Below are 18,047 nucleotides of genomic sequence, written 5' to 3' on the forward strand. Positions count from 1 at the left end.
AGATTGTGCATTTGTAATATACAAATAATAAGTGATGAATATTCCAAGAATCAAACACCTTTAAAAGTTCTACTGAACCTGCTAGTCCACATGATGATTTATTTCTTTTTACGGTAAATCTATGAATAAAACACATACTGACTCAACGTTTATATTGTCATAGAGTTTACGCGTGTTGTTTTACTCACATTAAACCCCAAAAACGACACAATGAATGAACACATTTATCATTTAACCGTAATGCTGTACTTACAATGCAAACACAGTTTAAATAGACAAAATCATTTAACAAACAAAAAGGGAAAAATCACAGAAATATTTTTCTCCAAATCCTGAGTGTTATTCCTAGCTGTATTACAAGGACTGTAATACAGCTAATGTGGGGACATACTCTTGGAAATAAGGATGATGACTGAACTCATCAGTCAGACCAAGTCAAGTACTTTTAACTAGCTTCTTGAGATCTGAATGGATGGATGATGTTTCACTTCATGGACAATTTTCTCAAGATGTCCGCTGCTGCGTCCAGGGTGGAGTCTTCCTGTTGAACAAAGACAGTGAGTGTTTTAAAGAGAGTCTGACAAAGACAAACAGGGTTTTGGGTCTTTTTCATTTCAGTAAACTAGCATGAATTCACCTTGACAAAGCAGAATCTGATGTACTTGTTAAACTCCTTGCTGTGCTCTGGACTGTAGAAAGCAGAGACGGGGATTGTTGCTAAACCCTGCAGAAGAAAAGGACAAACTATGAAGGAAAATTCAGGGACAGGATGAGATTTGAAAGTCTGTTGATTTTATTCACTATTCCTTTTGTATGTGTCTTTACCTTTTCTTTAGTGAGCCATTTCACAAATCTGAAATCATAGGCTTCATCCTTGGTGCTTTCGTCATTGATGTCCATCTCTGTTAATAAAAAAGGAGAAAAGTAGGTAAATATTATTATAGTTCATTATCACAGAGGCTATTTACCTGGATTTTTCCAACTGTTAGTCAGAACTGAAGAGGACTCTTAGATGGGAGCTGAAACATCTTCATCTTAACTCAAGCAAGTCCAGTTGCCCACAGCTAACTGAAGATGACTATGACCTGAGTGGCTGAGAAATTTCAATCTATTGTTTTAAGTCAAGTTGTTTGACACTCACTGACAGAGGAGATGTCTGCGATCATAAAATAGCCTCCCTCTGGCATGATGGGCTGCAAACCTACACTCTCCAGACACAAGGCCAGCTTCTTCCTCTTGTGTTGCAGAATGTCAGGCAGCTGCTGAAAGTAGCTCTCTGGAGTCCCAAACAGCTCATACTCTCTGTCAAATCCATGAGCTACTGCCTCCTGTTACAGATGGGGATGGAGGAACAGGTTAATATGGGACATAGAAGAGTAAATCACACGTGTAAATGAAGATGAAATGACAATTACTGTAAGAGAAAAAATGTGAAAATCCACTTAATCCCACTCATGGTCCCCTATATGTCTGTTCTGATCATGGCCAAGAGGAAAGGAATTGGGCCCATACCTGGAAGGTCACAGGATGGGATGGGTTGTGTGCAGAGGACAACTTCACTCTCACTGGTTGGTGTGTGTGTGTGCAAAGATTACAAATTACAAAAGCTAATTCATTAATTTCTCCCTGCCTTTAAATCCAATCTTAATATGTACTTTTCCAGATTTCATCTAATTTAAGTTTATATTATATGGGTGTTCAATTATTTACTGTGTTTCCGTTTTGGCGTATGTACTACAGTGTTTTGAATCATTTCAGGGGGTTCCGTGTGGACGGAGATACTTCCTGAAACGATGGCGTCTTCACAGGGAACTTTTTGAAAACGGCAAAGAAAAAGATTGTTTACGCTTCGTGCCGTTTCTGTCTAAACGGGTCCTCAGTTGCTGTTTCCTCACTGTGTCTTCAAATTCTCACAAGACTCACTTTCTTCATTGTCGAGGTTAAAGTGTTTACCTGAGCAGCTGTTGCACAGTCATAAACCGTGTTCTGGTGGATGGTTTGTATGTGTTTCATGACATGTGCAGAGCCAATAGCCCAGCCCACCTGAAAAGGTATTCACCAACATAACAACAAGTCGTAAAGCAGGACACACAACAGTATCAACCAGAATGTAACTGCATGTTACCTTCCATCCAGTGGCACTGAAAGTCTTTCCAGCACTGCCGATCGTTATGGTTCGATCCCACATGCCGGGGAGGCTAGCTGTCAGTATCACACCAGAGATAATCATGTTCATGACACTGAGACACTGTGGAAGCATGTTGCTCAACTCCAGCTTTACATGGCCTCACCTATCTTTACGTGCTTGGCTTCGTCATAAGTCAGCCACTCGTATACCTCGTCGCTAATGCACAGCAAGTCGTGTTTGATGCACAGATCTGCGATCATTTGGAGCTCTTCAGTCTTGTAAACCTGTAAATGACACATGTGAGTGCTTATGTCTGGGACTACGCACAAACTCAATTGTAGCTGTGAATATTTATGTCACATTTACAAGACTTAATACAACATTCAGCAAAGTATGGAGCCCAAGGCTAGAGCCATGGGCTGTGCACTCCGATGTGAATAGGCAAGTTCATTTTGAGGTTTGGCAGCAGACTTCATGTGAAACACAGCTTCACCTCATCTCCATGAACATTAGTTCACTCTGTGTAAGCAGCTGTTGTCAGTGAAAAAACATTGTGTTTTACCAATATGTTACCTTTCCTAACGGGTTGTTGGGAGTGTTGATAATGATGGCTTTTGTGCGTGGAGTGATTTTGCTGGCCAGCTCCTCAGCAGAAAGAACCCAGTCTCCACTTGACAGGACAGCACCGCTCTCCTTTTTCTTTAAAAGGAAAGACACAAAAGACCAGTCTGTGTAGATTCTCATTCATCTAGATCACAGTTATCCACAAGTCTGTGAATCTGTAGCCACTGGGCTTGCAAGAGGTTTCTTCAGTATGGAACGTTCGCAGGAATCTGTGTGAGCAAATCTCAAGACTGCAGATCCACTTGCTACTGATTGAATGACTTTTGGACGACCAGTGAATCCTCCTTGAAACTTTCAAGTGTAGCCTTTAATTCATGCATTTACTTTCAAGTATGGGCCACACGGTGGAGAAGTGGTTAGCTCTCTCGCCTTGCAGTGAGAAGACCCGGGTTCGAGCCCCGGTTGGAACAAGGGCCTTTCTGCATGGAGTTTGCATGTTCTCCCCGTGTGTGCGTGGGTTCTCTCCGGGTTCTCCGGCTTCCTCCCACAGTCCAAAAACATGCAATGTGGGGATTAGGTTAATTGGACACTCTAAATTGACCATAGGAGTGAGTGTGAGAGTGAATGGTTGTTTGTCTCTAGTTGTGTGTGGCCCTGCGATGGTCTGGCGAACTGTCCAGGGTGTACCCCGCCTATCGCCCGATGTAGCTGAGATTGGCACAGCACCCCCCGCGACCCTCTGGTGGAGGATAAAGCGGTTAGATGATGACTGACTGACTGACTTTCAAGTATTCATATTTCTCTCAATGTGTATGAACAACTTACCGGCCTCAGAGGTACATATACTGCCTTGCCTCCAGCCATTACCACCATTGGCCGGTAACAGTCAAAGAACGGCTCGATGATGATCACCTGAGAGACACATTTCTGTTCAGTTCTGTTCTCTGAGATGTTAAACACACATGGATGTGATTGTTGTCTGTTGTCTCGTTGCTGATCTTCATACCTCATCTCCTTCATCAACCAGAGCCTGACACGCAGAGAAGAGTGCCTGATACGCCCCTACTGTGACCAGGATGTCCTCAAAAGGATCAATCTCATGTCCCACAATCCTGCTGAAGAATTTAGCCAGACTTTTTACAAGAGGAGGGTGGCCCTGAGGACATCAATCATAGCAAAATGTGAGGCAACTCACTGTTTCAGGGGCTTTATGTAAGACATATGTAAAATGTGTACAACAGTGACATTTAGCATGCAAAGACAGTTCAAAACAATACAGGGGCTTGGTGAGATCAGGTTGCCAAAAATACGTCATTAATAAGCTGCTTATACCTGGTGTTACATTATGTTCATGCACAAACACACACATTCTACACATTCTTTATTTTTATAAATAGATAGACGTTTAGTTTTTAGATAGAATTTGCATTTATAGATAAATGTCAGTCACATGATAATTCTCTACTGCTGTGCACAGTTGACACACTTTCAATCCCCACATGTTACTGGCACATGAAAGATTAACCATAAAGTTTTGATTTGAATAAAAATAAAAGAGACAGTGGGCCAGTTCAGTTATGTATGTGCATGAACACAGAGTAACGCCAGGTATAAGTGCAGCTCTGCATTAATGTGCATCTGGGATTTAAGTAACCATTTTTCATTGTCACACGTACATCCACATGTCCTCGTGTTAAATCACACTTACAAAGGCTCGAGTGTATTGGTGCATGGATGGTCCTCCACTCACTGCTTTACAAAACGCCTCCTGAATAAATCGAGGTGGTGAGAAGTCCGGGAATCCTTGTCCGAGGTTCACAGCTTTGTAGTCTGCAGCAAGTTTAGAAAATTCCACCCTGGTGGTGCAAAATACAGCTGCTCAAACACTGTGGTGCTGTTTAGAATCATCAGTCATCATCAGCCTCCTGTCTTCACAGCTACAGTATTTATGCCTCAGCAGGTACAATTTATTTCATTTAATTGTATTGTAATATTGTTTCCATAGTTTTGGTGGAAAACTAAGTTAAAAAATAGTGTTTTTTGTGTTTTCATGAATAAACCTTGGTCAATTGTTTGGTTTGTGCAAGTGCTTTTATGAATTGTTCATATTTACTGTAAAGAAATATCTGCAGCATTGAAAAAATATAGTTACTATAGTTTTGAAACACTTGAAAAGTGGACGACAGTGCGCATACGTGTTCAATAAATGGCCATTTTTAACACCTTTCTGTATTACTTGGAATTATTAAACTGTTAAATTCACATTACAGGAAAAAAAAACGCCAAACATTTAAATTGATTTAACAGAAAAACCCACATCAGTCGATCTCTATGCAGAACAGTGGGTTATATAATCCTGTATAACCAGATAACTTGTTAATTTTTATTTTTTCTTTATGTTAGGATGACACACTGAATCCTCGTGTGACAGACTTTGACAGCAATAAACTCCCAGAGAACAAACAAAGCACAGAGTGTTAGACTCAATGAATGGGAACGTGATGAAGTGCTGAAGTGAATATTACAAATACTCACCATACATTCTTCTTGACGCCATCTGTTCTGTGCGCATTAAGTTGTCTTGACATGATGTTCTGAAAGCAAAGAAGCCTTTTAAATGTACAATTACTGTGCAGCTGATGTGCTGTGGTCACAAGTGAGCTCCACTCACCTGGCGGTGGCTTCACACGGCACTCTGACGAAATAATAACAAGCGGCCAGAGTTCAGATTATTATTCCCATGAAAAGTATGAACTCAGTCTCAGTGCGACTATCCACGACTGACAGTATTTCCACACACGCTACTTATATTTAAAACACCAACAGTGTCTCATACTCCACATGTTGATAATGGAAAATCAAATACATGACATAATCTCCTCTACAAACAATGGGGGAGGTTGTTTTAACCACGACTGTGTCTTTTCTTTTCTTTTTTATTGTCAGCTCTCCTCTCATACTGCCGTGAGGGACAAATAAAAGCATGTTAAACAGATGTTATATTATCGTGTGAGGAGAAATAAAACAAAAATAAATATGCTGTAAGACACTGAACCACGTGCCACATGTTTCAGACTGCAACTTTAAGCTAACAGCGACACACTAAGGCAGGACTATTCAATTAAAAACTCAATATTCTGTTTCATACCTGTCCTTCACACACCTCAAAGTGCGTCAAAATAAGTGCCCAGTATTAGCTGTAACTTATTTTACATTACAAATAAACGTGTTTGTCATCTCAGGTGCAACTCAAAGTGCTTGAACTCTATGAAAAAAGATGACCATAACGTCATATACAACCCACAAGCATCTCAAAGTGCCTTAAACAGAAAACAAAAGACCTAACACCACTAGCAAACATATCAGACTACTGTGGGAATTGATGTAGGAATCTCTGAGGGACAGTGAAAACGGTTTCTCTTGTTATTTCGCCAGTTATTTCCAGTGGAATCGCAGGCTGGCCCACTAAGAAGTTGTCGATGGGCCGCATGTTGCCCACGGGCCACCGTTTGAATAGACTGGCAAACAAAAACAGAAAATTCAAATGAAGCATCAGAACTTTTGGTTTTAAAGTAGCTTAATTCATATATGTACATATAAATATTGTTTAATTTCTAAAATACGAAATATCGCCAACATTAAACAGCATGTAGGTGGAAAATTTTTTTTGTAATAAAAAGAGGGCCACCCTCCTCTTGTAAGTGATAATTATTCCACCAATATAACACCTTTAAAAGTTCTCCTACTGAACCTGCTAGTCCATGTGACGATTTATTTCTTTATACCCTAAATCTATCAAGAAATAAAACACCTACTGACGCAATGTTTATATTGTCAGTGAGTTTACTCTTGTTCTTTTACTCACGTTAAATCTCCCTGATGTAAAAACAACACAGTAAATGAACACAAGTGAGCACCTTTATAATGTTTTTTATTATTTAACCGTATCACTGCAGTTACAATGCAACACACAGTTTAAATAGACAAAATCTAACAAAAACAAAAAGGGAAAAATCACCTAAATATTTTTCGCTAATATGATCAAATTAGTGATGACATGGAAAATATTTCATTCACATTTCTCCTGCACATGAAAATCTGAGTGTTATTCACAGTTAATGTGTGGACATAATCTTGTAAATTAGGGTGTTGACTTAACTCATCATTCAGACCAAGCCATTTTAAGTGGCCCGATGAGATCTGAATGGATTTTATTGTCCTTTACTCCATTTCTTCAAGATGTCCGCTGCTGCTTCCAGGGTGGAGTCTTCCTGTTAGGCAAAGACAGCGAGTGTGTTTGAGAGAGTCTGACAAAGAGTAACAGGGGTTTGGGTCCTTTTCATTTCAGTGAACTAGCGTGAATTTACCTTGACAAAGCAGAATCTGATGTACTTGTCAAACTCCTTGCTGTGCTCTGGACTGTAGAAAGCAGAAACGGGGATTGTTGCCAAACCCTGCAGAAGAAAAGGACAAACTGTGAAGGAAAATTTGGGGGCAGGACATTCTAAATTCTTCAACAAACGTGAAAAACAAACGTCAGTTTTAAAACATATGAAAAGATCATACATGACTCTAGAAGGTTGCAAACTATTAGCAGGTGACGGGATCACCCTCGAATGTAAACACCCATCACTCGATGTTCACCGGCTCACGTCAGCTTTGTTTCTCAAGGAAGATGATCTAAGTTTTTATAGTCACATTGATTTTATTCAATGTTCCTTTACTACGTGTTTTTACCTTTTCTTTAATGAGCCACTTCACAAATCTGAAATCATAGGCTTCATCCTTAGTGCTTTCGTCGTTGATGTCCGTCTCTGTTAACAAAAGAGGAAAAAAGCAGGAAAATATGATTACAGTTCAAAACGTTTGAATGTACTGAAAAAGCAATCTAGAATGTATCACTCGGCTGTACTGAACTCTCTTCCAACAAGGATCAACGCTCTCACAGAGAACAACACGCTCCAACTGTGTCTCTTCAGTGACCCAAACGACCTTGTTTTCACACCTTGACTTTGGTGAAACTAATAACCTGAAACTGATTGTTCACATAAAGATTGTAATGATAAAAAGTGAAGTTGTTTTGACACTCACTGACAGAGGAGATGTCTGTGATCATAAAATAGCCTCCCTCTGGCATGATGGGCTGCAAACCGACACTCTCCAGAAACGAGGCCAGCTTCTTCCTCTTGTGTTGCAGAATGTCAGGCAGCTGCTGGAAGTAGCTCTCTGGAGTCCCAAACAGCTCATACTCTCTGTCAAATCCATGAGCTACTGCCTCCTGTTACAGATGGGGATGGAGGAACAGGTTAATATGGGACATGGAAGAGTAAATCACACATGTCAATGAAGATGGAATGACAATTAAGATTAAGAAGTTATTTTTATAAACCAAAATGTGAAAATACACTAATAACACCTCATGGTCCCCATACGTCTGTTTTGAGTGTAGGTAAAAATCATTAATTCATTCATTTCTCCCTGCCAGAGGAAATATGACAATCAGAGTCAGAAGCTTCCTTTAAATCAAAACTTAAAATGTACTTTTCCAGATTTCACCTCATTTAAGTTTATATTATTTGTTACTGTTGATTGTGCTTTCATCATATGTGTTTCTATTTATTTGTGAACGGTTTAACAAAAAAACCCAACTATAATATTCAGTTACTGTTTCCTCAATGTGTCTTCAAACTCTTGCAAGATGTATTATGTGCGTCACTTCTTCCCCACAGGTGAGAGACATTTGGTATTTTTGGATGCTCTGGTTTTGAAGGTAGAATATAAAATAGAAACCATGGCCAAGAATGCAATGCACAGCAAAAAAACTTCAAGATAAGAGAGGCGCTTTTATGCAGGGGCCACATTATGTTGCAACAATATCCAACAGGTGTAAAGTGTTTACCTGAGCAGCTGTTGCAGTGTGGTAAACTGAGTTCTGGTGGATGGTTTGTATGTGTTTCATGACATGTGCAGAGCCAATAGCCCAGCCCACCTGAAAAGGTATTCACCAACATAAGAACAAGTCATAAAGCAGGACACACAACAGTATCAACCAGAATGTAACTGTGTGTTACCTTCCATCCAGTGGCACTGAAAGTCTTTCCAGCACTGCCGATTGTTATGGTTCGATCCCACATGCCGGGGAGGCTGGCTGTCAGTATCACACCAGAGATAATTATGTTCATGACACTGAGACACTGTGGAAGCATGTTGCTCAACTCCAGCTTTACATGGCCTCACCTATCTTTACGTGCTTGGCTCCGTCATAAGTCAGCCACTCGTATACCTCGTCGCTAATGCACAGCAAGTCGTGTTTGATGCACAGATCTGCGATCATTTGGAGCTCTTCAGTCTTGTAAACCTGTAAATGACACGTGTGAATACAATCACCACGAGACCATGTAAATATCAAGTATTTGATGAAGATGTGTGTTAAAACAGCATTATGATGCATTTTTGTTGCGCTGCAGGAACTCAGTGCCCCAAAAATCCTGCTATACAGACGGGGAAATATGACTTGTTGACAGATGTGCAACAACTTTCATTTTCATTAATCAATCGTGCCAATTTTGACTCTTATTGCAATAACTGTCAAACTAATTGCAATATGATTTTTTGACCGTATCGCTCAGCTCCACTTACGACTAGTTAAGTCAGAAATAATACCAGATTGTTCAGCGACCCAGACTTTTAGGGACCAAGAGCGAGACAAAACCAACCTCTTAACCACTTATGGCTGCATTTGAAGATAGAGGTTTTCCAGCAATCCACATGATCATGACACACATCAGTGGTGGTCTTGACTAAAGAGTCTTGACAAAAAGTGCTCTTCACACTGCTCTTAAGTACCACAACACTCCTTTTTACACAGGTGATGTGTGTTTTTGTGCAAACACAGCTTGCAGGCAGAGGGCATAAACAGACCAGTGGTACCTTTCCTAACGGGTTGTTGGGAGTGTTGATAATGATGGCTTTTGTGCGTGGAGTGATTTTGCTGGCCAGCTCCTCAGCAGAAAGAACCCAGTCTCCACTTGACAGGACAGCGCCGCTCTCCTTTTTCTTTAAAAGGAAAAGACACAAAAGACCAGTCTGTGTAGATTCTCATTCATCTAGGTCACAGTTATCCACAAGTCAGTGAATCAGTAGCAACTGCACTTGCAGATTTCTTGTGTTTCACCTCTCAACCGAATGATAGAATGTTAGACACATTTGGTCAGGTTGGTCCCTTGTGGCTCTGATCAACCCTCCACCTGACCTCGAAAATTTGGTTGTACAATAGCAGTTGTATAATGACAATACGATGCCGACCTCCATGTTGTTAACAATAGTCATTAGAGTGTAAAGGTCCCCTCATTGTATATGGGAGATAAGTAGTGTCGCAGACCTTGTCCTCTGTTGAGAAATGGTTTACTATTATTTTCAGAGATGTATATGTTTACACCTGTGTCCTCTTTTGACACAGGGGCAGCCCAACATCTGGAATTATGACAGTGCACACTGTCCACATTTAAAAGAGGGTACATAGAGTTTCACATCAAACTTTCAGAAGTGAATGACCTTGAGAAGACTGCAGATCCGCTTGCTACCGATCAAAAGACTTTTGGACGACCAGTGAATCCTCTTTCAAACAAAGTGTTACCTTTAATTCACGCATTTATCTTAAAAGTATTCATATTTTTTTCAACGGGTATGAACAACTTACCGGCCTCAGAGGTACATATACTGCCTTGCCTCCAGCCATTACCACCATTGGCTGGTAGCAGTCAAAGAACGGCTCGATGATGATCACCTGAGTGACACATTTCTGTTCAGTTCTGTTCTCTGAGATGTTAAACACACATGGATGTGATTGTTGTCTGTTGTCTTGTTGCTGATCTTCATACCTCATCTCCTTCATCAACCAGAGCCTGACACGCAGAGAAGAGTGCCTGATACGCCCCTACTGTGACCAGGATGTCCTCAAAAGGATCAATCTCATGTCCCACAATCCTGCTGAAGAATTTAGCCAGACTTTTTACAAGAGGAGGGTGGCCCTGAGGACATCAATCATAGCAAAATGTGAGGCAACTCACTGTTTCAGGGGCTTTATGTAAGACATATGTAAAATGTGTACAACAGTGACATTTAGCATGCAAAGACAGTTCAAAAGAGTACAATAATAACAGGGTAAATCACACTTACAAAGGCTCGAGTGTATTGGTGCATGGATGGTCCTCCACTCACTGCTTTACAAAACGCCTCCTGAATAAATCGAGGTGGTGAGAAGTCTGGAAATCCTTGTCCGAGGTTCACAGCTTCGTAGTCTGCAGCCAGTTTAGAAAATTCCACCCTGGTGGTGCAAAAACAAGAACATGATGACAAAAACTGTCTTCACAGCTATTTGTGCCTGCAGGAACAATTTTATTTATTTAGTAAAATAAACACTAGACAATAATAACTGTATGCACTGTGGAAAATATCACTTCCATTTAGTTTTGATAGAATTACATGTAAGACGATTAACAGGTGATGCAAAACTAAAGAAAAAAATAAAATCAATAAATATGGGGGAAACAGTTGTCATTTTATTAATCAATATGGTTTTTGCCTTGAATTATCCATGTGTCATTTAAAGAAGTATTTGCAGTATTGAAATCATCAGTGAGAAGCAGAACCAGAAATAGCCCAGAGTGACATTTTATTAAACTGTATCAGTTTATAGTTATTTAATGAATCTGCTGATTGGTGCTTACGGTTTGTTTTCAGAGACTAGATAAATACTGCCAAGTGTCCCAGTATAGTTTTTAATGACATATTTGTTTAATATTTAGTTAATATATTTTTTAAATACTTTATAAGTGTACTACAGTGCAGACGGGAAATGCAAAGTGGAATGAGCCCATAAGTGTTCAAAAAATTGTTATCTTAGTAAATGTGTGTATCAGTTGTAGTTATTAAAAAGGAAACAAAATCATAAACAAAATAAAATTTGTTCTGCATAGATACCGACTGATGTGGGTTTTTCTGTTATATGGCAGATATAACAGAAAAAGCCACATCAGTCGGTATCTATGCAGAAGAGTGACTTATATAATCCTGTATAAGGAGGTGGTTTGTTAATTATTGTGAGTTTTTACTTACTATTTTATTTTCCACACACTTGTGCCTTATTAAAGGAGGAATTGCCACATTTTGTGACCCTCTCCACCCCCATTGCCCCACCAATCACTGGGTTATGTTAAGATTACACACTGAGTCCTCGTGTGACTTTGACAGCAATGAACTCTGAGAGAACAAACAATCAACGCACAGAGCGTTAGACTTAATGAACATGATGAAGTGCTGAAGTGAATATTACACATACTCACCACACATTCTTCTCGACGCCATCTGTTCTGCGCGCATGAAGTTGTCTTGACATGATGTTCTGAAACCAAAGCAGCTTTTTAAATGTCTAATCACTGTGTAGCTGATGTGCTGGGGTCACAAGTGAGCTGCACTCACCTGGTGCCGTCTTCTAACGGCGCTCTGACGAAATAAAAACAAACAAGGGGGCAGATATCGGATTATTATTCCCATCAAAGGATAAAGTCAGTCTCAGTGCGACTGTGCATAATTGACAAACACCGACAGTGCCTCCACATGCTGATACTGTAACATGAGCATTTTTTACTTTTTTAACTAACCAGAGGAAAAACAAAGCGACATATTCCGTGATTTCATTTCTGCGGAGTTCTTCCTGGTGGGCGGGGCGAGATATTTAAATTAGCAACAGCGACACTGTCGGTGTCCTGCCCAAAAGTGGCTCGGTCAGAAACTGGTCAGCTGTTAAAGCTGTATTGCGGGATTTATTTATGTAGTAAAAGCAAAGGTTATTTTATGTCTGAAATTATATAATTATTTTTTGTTTGTATTGTTTGAATTATTAATATAATTCAAACATTTATACACAGTTTTCAAGAGAGAAATAGTATTATTTATCACCTGCTGAAATACATGTACTCCTCCTGTACCCTACTGTTGTGTTATTGTGGTCATTTTGAGTCTTTTAGTTTGATTTTGTCCTATTTTCCATAACGTTTTAATTTGTCAGTTTTGTGTGTTTGATTTATCTTCTTATTTAAGCTATAAAGTGACCTGGAGTGTTTGACATTACATTACATGTCATTTAGCAGAGTGCATTCAACATTTGGGTACAAAAAAGAGCTAGCAGTAAGTGCTTCAAGTAAGCCAAACGATAAAGTGCTTCTCATAAGTGCAATGTGCAAGTAAGTGCATTTTTTTGTTGTCGTTGTGGTCGTCGTCGTCTTAATCGGACGAGATGTTTTAAGTTGGCCGCAGAAGATGTGGAGGCTTTCTGATGTCCGGATGTGTTTGAAAGGCGCTTAGAAATAAAACAAGTTATTATTATTATTCTTAGTAGTATATTTGTAGTTATTTTGGTTCACTGTGGTCTCTGTTTTTGGTCAATGATTATTGTTGTAGTTCAGCAGTTATGGTCATTCTGAGTCTATGTAGTTTTGTCTCTTTATGGTCATTTTGAGTATATCTGTACTTTTGTCTTCACTTTTTTTTGCACCTGTAAGGTAATTTTGTCTCTTTATTCTAATAATTTATTTTGTGTCTCTGGTTGCTTTATGTTACTTTCATATTCAGAGCAGAGAAATTATAGTGCCATTACCAGACTAGACAAATTACAAATTTCCCAAAAAACTGTACTGGTCTTTTTTTTTAAAAAAAAGAAAAGAAAAAAGGAATCCCTCTCTACAACTTGCCATTTGCGTTTATCAATGATGAACAGCATTTTATTGACAACAACATGTAATTTTACTCCTACACAGGAAAGAAGGTACAATATGTGTATCAACAGTAGCACTTTAATATCATTTAATAAATCACACTGTCAAAAAAAAACCAACAAAATTTCTTTGAGTGTGTTTTCTGATCATAATCTCCTTCCACTTTATTTTACTGAAGCTTTTTTCAAGTCCTCAGGCAAAATTCTGCCTTTCTTTCGTGCCTTGTCCTTCTTCTTCTCCGTTTTCAAATGCTTGTGTTTCTGGATGTTCTTTCGTCTCTTATCCTGACGGTGTTGCATCTTGTCCGTCACGTTCTCGCTGCGTGTGCCCCATGTCTTCTTCCTCTGGCTGCGGTTCTTCTCCTTTCTCTTCAGAGCGACACGCAGCATGTTCTCGTCATCTTTGATCTTGATGCCCTCCGCTTTATAAAGCAGGTTGGTCCACTTAATCTTCTCCTCCATCTGACGAGCCTTCCCTTCGTCTTTCTCCCTCAGCTTCTCCAGCTTTTCCTTGCGAGATTCCACGCGATCCAGCAGCTGCTTATAGTTTTTCCCTGTCAGTGGTGTTATCTGGCCCTTGACGCTCTGTTTCTTGTTCTTCTTTTTTTGCATTTTGTCTAAATAAACTTCTTCCACTGTCTCCATCTTGTTGAAGACGATACTAGTTTCATTTCTTTTGCTTGCAGCTGGGGTTGGCTCCTCTTTCGGTTTTATCTCTGGCTGCTGCTCTTGGGCACTCTGTTCAGCCAGTTTCTTCAACCGAAATTCTTTCCTCTTCCTTTTCTTGCGCTCTCGTTCCAGCTTTCGCTTTGCTCGCTTAGCCTGGACAGCCTCTGATAATGCATCCTGAGGGGCTCCCTGATGAAAGCAATAAATCACATGTTTAGACTTTGTACAAGCTAATGAAAAGAGGCACTGATTTGGAAAGAGCTGGCTGGAAGATGAGGTATGGTTGGTTACTATGAGCGGTGTGTTTCCATCACGGTATGGTACAATTTGGAACGGTAAAACCCTTGGTCAGGCCTGCATTTCGACTGAGAACAGTACCTTAACTTGGTAGGTGGGGTGTTTGCGCTGTGTCCGATGGCTGTGTCAGCGAGATATGTAGTGTGACGCTGTACTGCGCCGACAACGAACAATGACAAAAGAGGACATCCAACAGCTTGTTTTTTTTTCAGCTCGGTTTGTGGCCGTCAAAATCTGTATGAGAATAGATTGCGGGCGTTGAAGAAACACCGGTTGCAAGAGAGGGACCTTTTTCTGTCGCCCAATCAGCAGGTCTAGTTCCAACTGTACATACCATTACTCTGCTACATTATGGAAAGTACAGAAAAATAGAACAGTTGGGGCTGATTAATTTGGTGCTATATGGAAATGCAAAACAATACCGAACTGAACTGTTCCACTCGGTGGAAACACGCCAATGGGGACATGTGAAACCTTATACCGCATTAATTTAAAACATTGCGCGAATCTGAACGTTTTCGTGTGACATTTATTAAAAGTGCCGGGCGACCAAGTACAAACTGGGCTTTACACATTCATGCACACATATATTAAAATGAAGATCTGCATGGATCAGACATGCCACGCCTGCAGGCTCAGCCACAAATGTTTGGGCTACATGTGAACGTCCACATAGGGCCCATGTGTACCATCCTGCACATATGTGGCCCATGTAGAAACTAGGAATTGGTCGTAATGATGCTGTTCAGACACCAAAAGAAAAATAGTACTTCTGTATCTATCAACGGAATGACTTTTATTCACATTGACCTGATATTATGAGTAAGTATTTGGACAGTAACGCATTGTGAAACCTTCATGTGGACAGTGGATGTGCAGACGTTCAGTTTTATTTCTTTAACAACCATTTTATTTCATAGTTCCTCCATTTTCAGACACTCAAAATGGGCATCAAAACAATAATTGTTTTTGTTAAACAGCTTAAATTAAAACTGATGAACAACATTCATCATCCAGAGGCAGAAATGCACAAATGAATTTGCTGACCTAATAATTGCAGGTCTAAGGTCTAAAAACATGCTTTAAGCTGATTGAATTTACTGCATGACTAGGACAGATATTAAATAATGCATAGGATAATTAAATTGTCATGTGAATTTTCTTAACTGCCTTCAAAATTCTCATACCTGCCCTCTGGACTCCTCGATCTTTTCATGTAGCCTCTTACGTAGAACATCTACTGTTGAGAAGGTCGACTGTGCTTTTACTCCTTTAAGAAATAAAAACAATGAATAAACAATGACTATAAGAGACCATTTTAACAAGAGAAAGATAGCCAAATATTTAATTTTAAATATACATTAAAGCGTTGCTGAACTTTAATACATATTGATGAATTTGTGTACCTTTAGGTGTCTGTTTTGCAGATCCATTGGGTTTTGCTGTGGTCTGGGTTTTGTGTGCTGCTGGAGAGACTGAGGGCTTCTGTTTGGGTTTAGGTGTCTTCTCATTCATGTCCCTTTCCTTAAAGTGCTTCTTTTTACACTTTTTCTTCTTCTTTGGGGGACCACTGTCATTCTTACCCTTGAAATGAACTGAACACACACACAAAAAAACATAAATTACATACAAAACATTTTAATGACAGTTTTGTTGCTACAAGCATGAACGGTTTTGCCTCCTATGGATGGAACTATGGATGGAAGACGCATCATGCAAACCAGTTCCTTTCAAGCCTAATCCTCCCTCAGTAAGCGTCATCAGGACGTTAAACTGAGTACTCCTGTGATTCAGTGCCAGAGACAACAAGGTTATCTCTTCACGTCCACACCCTGTAAACAAAATACTGAAAAATTATTTCAGATGTGTTTCGAAAAAGGAAATTATTACAGAAGGGTGAACAGTCTGATCACTATAAGTGGAAGGTGTTTAGGTGTGGATGTAATGTGAGCAGAGTAATATCTAAATTTATCAGCTGCACAAGGCACTGTTCCAGACAAAGCTGTAACAAACTAAGGCACAGTATCCATTAACTGATGGAAAAATTATTAATATCTTTTACATCTTAATTATTCGGGTAAGTATTCATATTTTTTACAGGTACAAATTTCATGGGTGCATTAACATTTGTTTCATAGTATTTAATTAATAAACTTAATTTATGTGTGCAATTCATTCATCTATAAATCAATAAAAATACAATTCAGTGTTGACTAAGAAATCTTGGTTCGGATTAAACTGATTCCATAACTAAACTTGCAAAAAAAAGATTCTAAACAACCTTTCACTCATTCTGTTTTCTGTGTATGATCTGTTAACCTTCAGCCAGATGTTATAGAGCAACAACAGTTCAATATCTCATTTATTCCAATGTCTTTTAAACTATTTAACATGGAAACGGGTTAATTCTGCCATGTTTGTTGATAATGGCTGTCATTTTTCACTATGGTTACTGTGTTTGTTTTCACAGGATTGTATATTTTAATACTTAATTTTAGGGCAGGTGCAAAACTAATCTTTCTTGTTCTGTTATTTAAATTGAGTGTATTTAAGGTAACTTATTTGTTAAGTGTTTGTTGTCTCTGTGTGTTTGTTCTGCAGCTGCTACAGCACATTTTGCCCAAGAAAAACTTCCCTGTGTTGACAATGTATATTTCATTTGATTTTATGAATTTTAAACCAGTGAATTACTCTATTATTTTTTTAGATTATTGGTTCTGAAACTTTTTATACAAAGTACCACCTTACCTTACATTGAAATACAGTGGTGTAAATAGGTCGAGCAAAGTCAGCTACTGACTTTTCACAGGAGGCAGATTTATTCCCAATAAGATAATTTGTTCTCTCATCATCCTCCTCTTCCTCACTTATACTTATACACACATTGGTATAGTGAAATTAGATTAAGATGGAGCGAGAGATAGGGGTGATTCTAATAATTATTATTGTTGTTTTGTTATTTGCTTCATTTTCTCCTCAGCTCCACTCAGATCACATACACTGGTACAGTAGTACAGAAGTTCTGATTTTACCACCAGGGGAGCCTCACGTACCACCATCACAGTTTTAGAACCATGCATTTAGATTATTATAGGACAGATAATAAACATACTGTATATGTCACTCTCAAATTCATAAATACATAATCAATTCATAAATTTAAATCCTGTAAATGGAAAATAACATACATGTTATTATTTCTCTAGCATTCGCCCTTCAACTAATTTTTAAAATTGTAGCGCCAACTTTAGTTTACAGTAGCAATAGTAGCTTTTGCATCAGTTTGTCAACATAGCACAGAAGTGGGCGCTCTTCATAATAGGAAAACGTGTAAAGTAACGTTACCAAACGGTCTCTTCTTTGGCTCTTGGTCGCGTTGGGAAAATACCTTACTCGCCAATTTCTGAATGTACGTGTCTCTAGAGGCGAGGTCCATGTCGACGGTTGAGCCGCGCTGTCACAGTTTATCCAGCTAAAAATGAACAGAAATGTAAAATATCAACATATATCTTCCGCTACACACGTGGGTCCAAAACAGCGGGGCGGGGCTTAGACGAACCGGATGTAGTAACACCGTAAACATTCCCCCTTGACACAAGTCAGTTTCGTAACTGT

General features: G+C 39.3%; 3 protein-coding genes across 7 annotated transcripts; all 3 read right to left on the reverse strand.

Moving 5' to 3' along the window:
- Nucleotides 1–61: 61 nt before the first annotated feature.
- On the reverse strand, nt 62–5,495 carry LOC122758403 (kynurenine--oxoglutarate transaminase 1-like). Of its 3 annotated transcripts, none has more exons than XM_044012568.1 (13): nt 5,364–5,495; nt 5,228–5,286; nt 4,401–4,548; nt 3,699–3,848; nt 3,518–3,604; nt 2,702–2,827; nt 2,292–2,412; nt 2,126–2,202; nt 1,954–2,043; nt 1,142–1,328; nt 826–902; nt 638–724; nt 62–537 (listed from the first exon to the last, which is right to left on the reverse strand). In XM_044012568.1, the coding sequence occupies exons 2-13, from the start codon at nt 5,278–5,280 to the stop codon at nt 505–507; spliced, it is 1,236 nt and encodes a 411-aa protein (XP_043868503.1). In that variant the 5' UTR covers nt 5,281–5,286; nt 5,364–5,495; the 3' UTR covers nt 62–504. The 3 variants fall into 3 exon arrangements, with proteins under 3 accessions (XP_043868503.1, XP_043868500.1, XP_043868501.1); XM_044012565.1 differs by having other exon boundaries at nt 63–541; XM_044012566.1 differs by lacking the exon at nt 5,364–5,495 and having other exon boundaries at nt 63–541; nt 5,228–5,315.
- Nucleotides 5,496–6,606: 1,111 nt separating this feature from the next.
- On the reverse strand, nt 6,607–12,416 carry kyat1 (kynurenine aminotransferase 1). 3 transcript variants are annotated; one of them, XM_044011926.1, is made up of 14 exons: nt 12,355–12,371; nt 12,173–12,196; nt 12,037–12,095; nt 10,871–11,018; nt 10,573–10,722; nt 10,392–10,478; nt 9,623–9,748; nt 8,930–9,050; nt 8,764–8,840; nt 8,592–8,681; nt 7,784–7,970; nt 7,430–7,506; nt 7,060–7,146; nt 6,607–6,963 (listed from the first exon to the last, which is right to left on the reverse strand). In XM_044011926.1, exons 3-14 carry the CDS (start codon nt 12,087–12,089, stop codon nt 6,904–6,906), a joined length of 1,263 nt encoding a protein of 420 aa, XP_043867861.1. In that variant the 5' UTR covers nt 12,090–12,095; nt 12,173–12,196; nt 12,355–12,371; the 3' UTR covers nt 6,607–6,903. The 3 variants fall into 3 exon arrangements, with proteins under 3 accessions (XP_043867861.1, XP_043867860.1, XP_043867862.1); XM_044011925.1 differs by having other exon boundaries at nt 12,173–12,416; XM_044011927.1 differs by lacking the exons at nt 12,173–12,196; nt 12,355–12,371 and adding an exon at nt 11,810–11,953 and having other exon boundaries at nt 12,037–12,098.
- Nucleotides 12,417–13,433: 1,017 nt separating this feature from the next.
- Nucleotides 13,434–17,985, reverse strand: surf6 (surfeit 6). Its single transcript, XM_044011928.1, has 4 exons — nt 17,778–17,985; nt 15,839–16,027; nt 15,620–15,702; nt 13,434–14,324 (listed from the first exon to the last, which is right to left on the reverse strand). Exons 1-4 carry the CDS (start codon nt 17,866–17,868, stop codon nt 13,632–13,634), a joined length of 1,056 nt encoding a protein of 351 aa, XP_043867863.1. The 5' UTR covers nt 17,869–17,985; the 3' UTR covers nt 13,434–13,631.
- Nucleotides 17,986–18,047: the final 62 nt, after the last annotated feature.

The sequence above is a fragment of the Solea senegalensis genome, linkage group LG21 (genome assembly GCF_019176455.1).
Source record: "Solea senegalensis isolate Sse05_10M linkage group LG21, IFAPA_SoseM_1, whole genome shotgun sequence".
Lineage (NCBI taxonomy): Eukaryota > Metazoa > Chordata > Actinopteri > Pleuronectiformes > Soleidae > Solea > Solea senegalensis.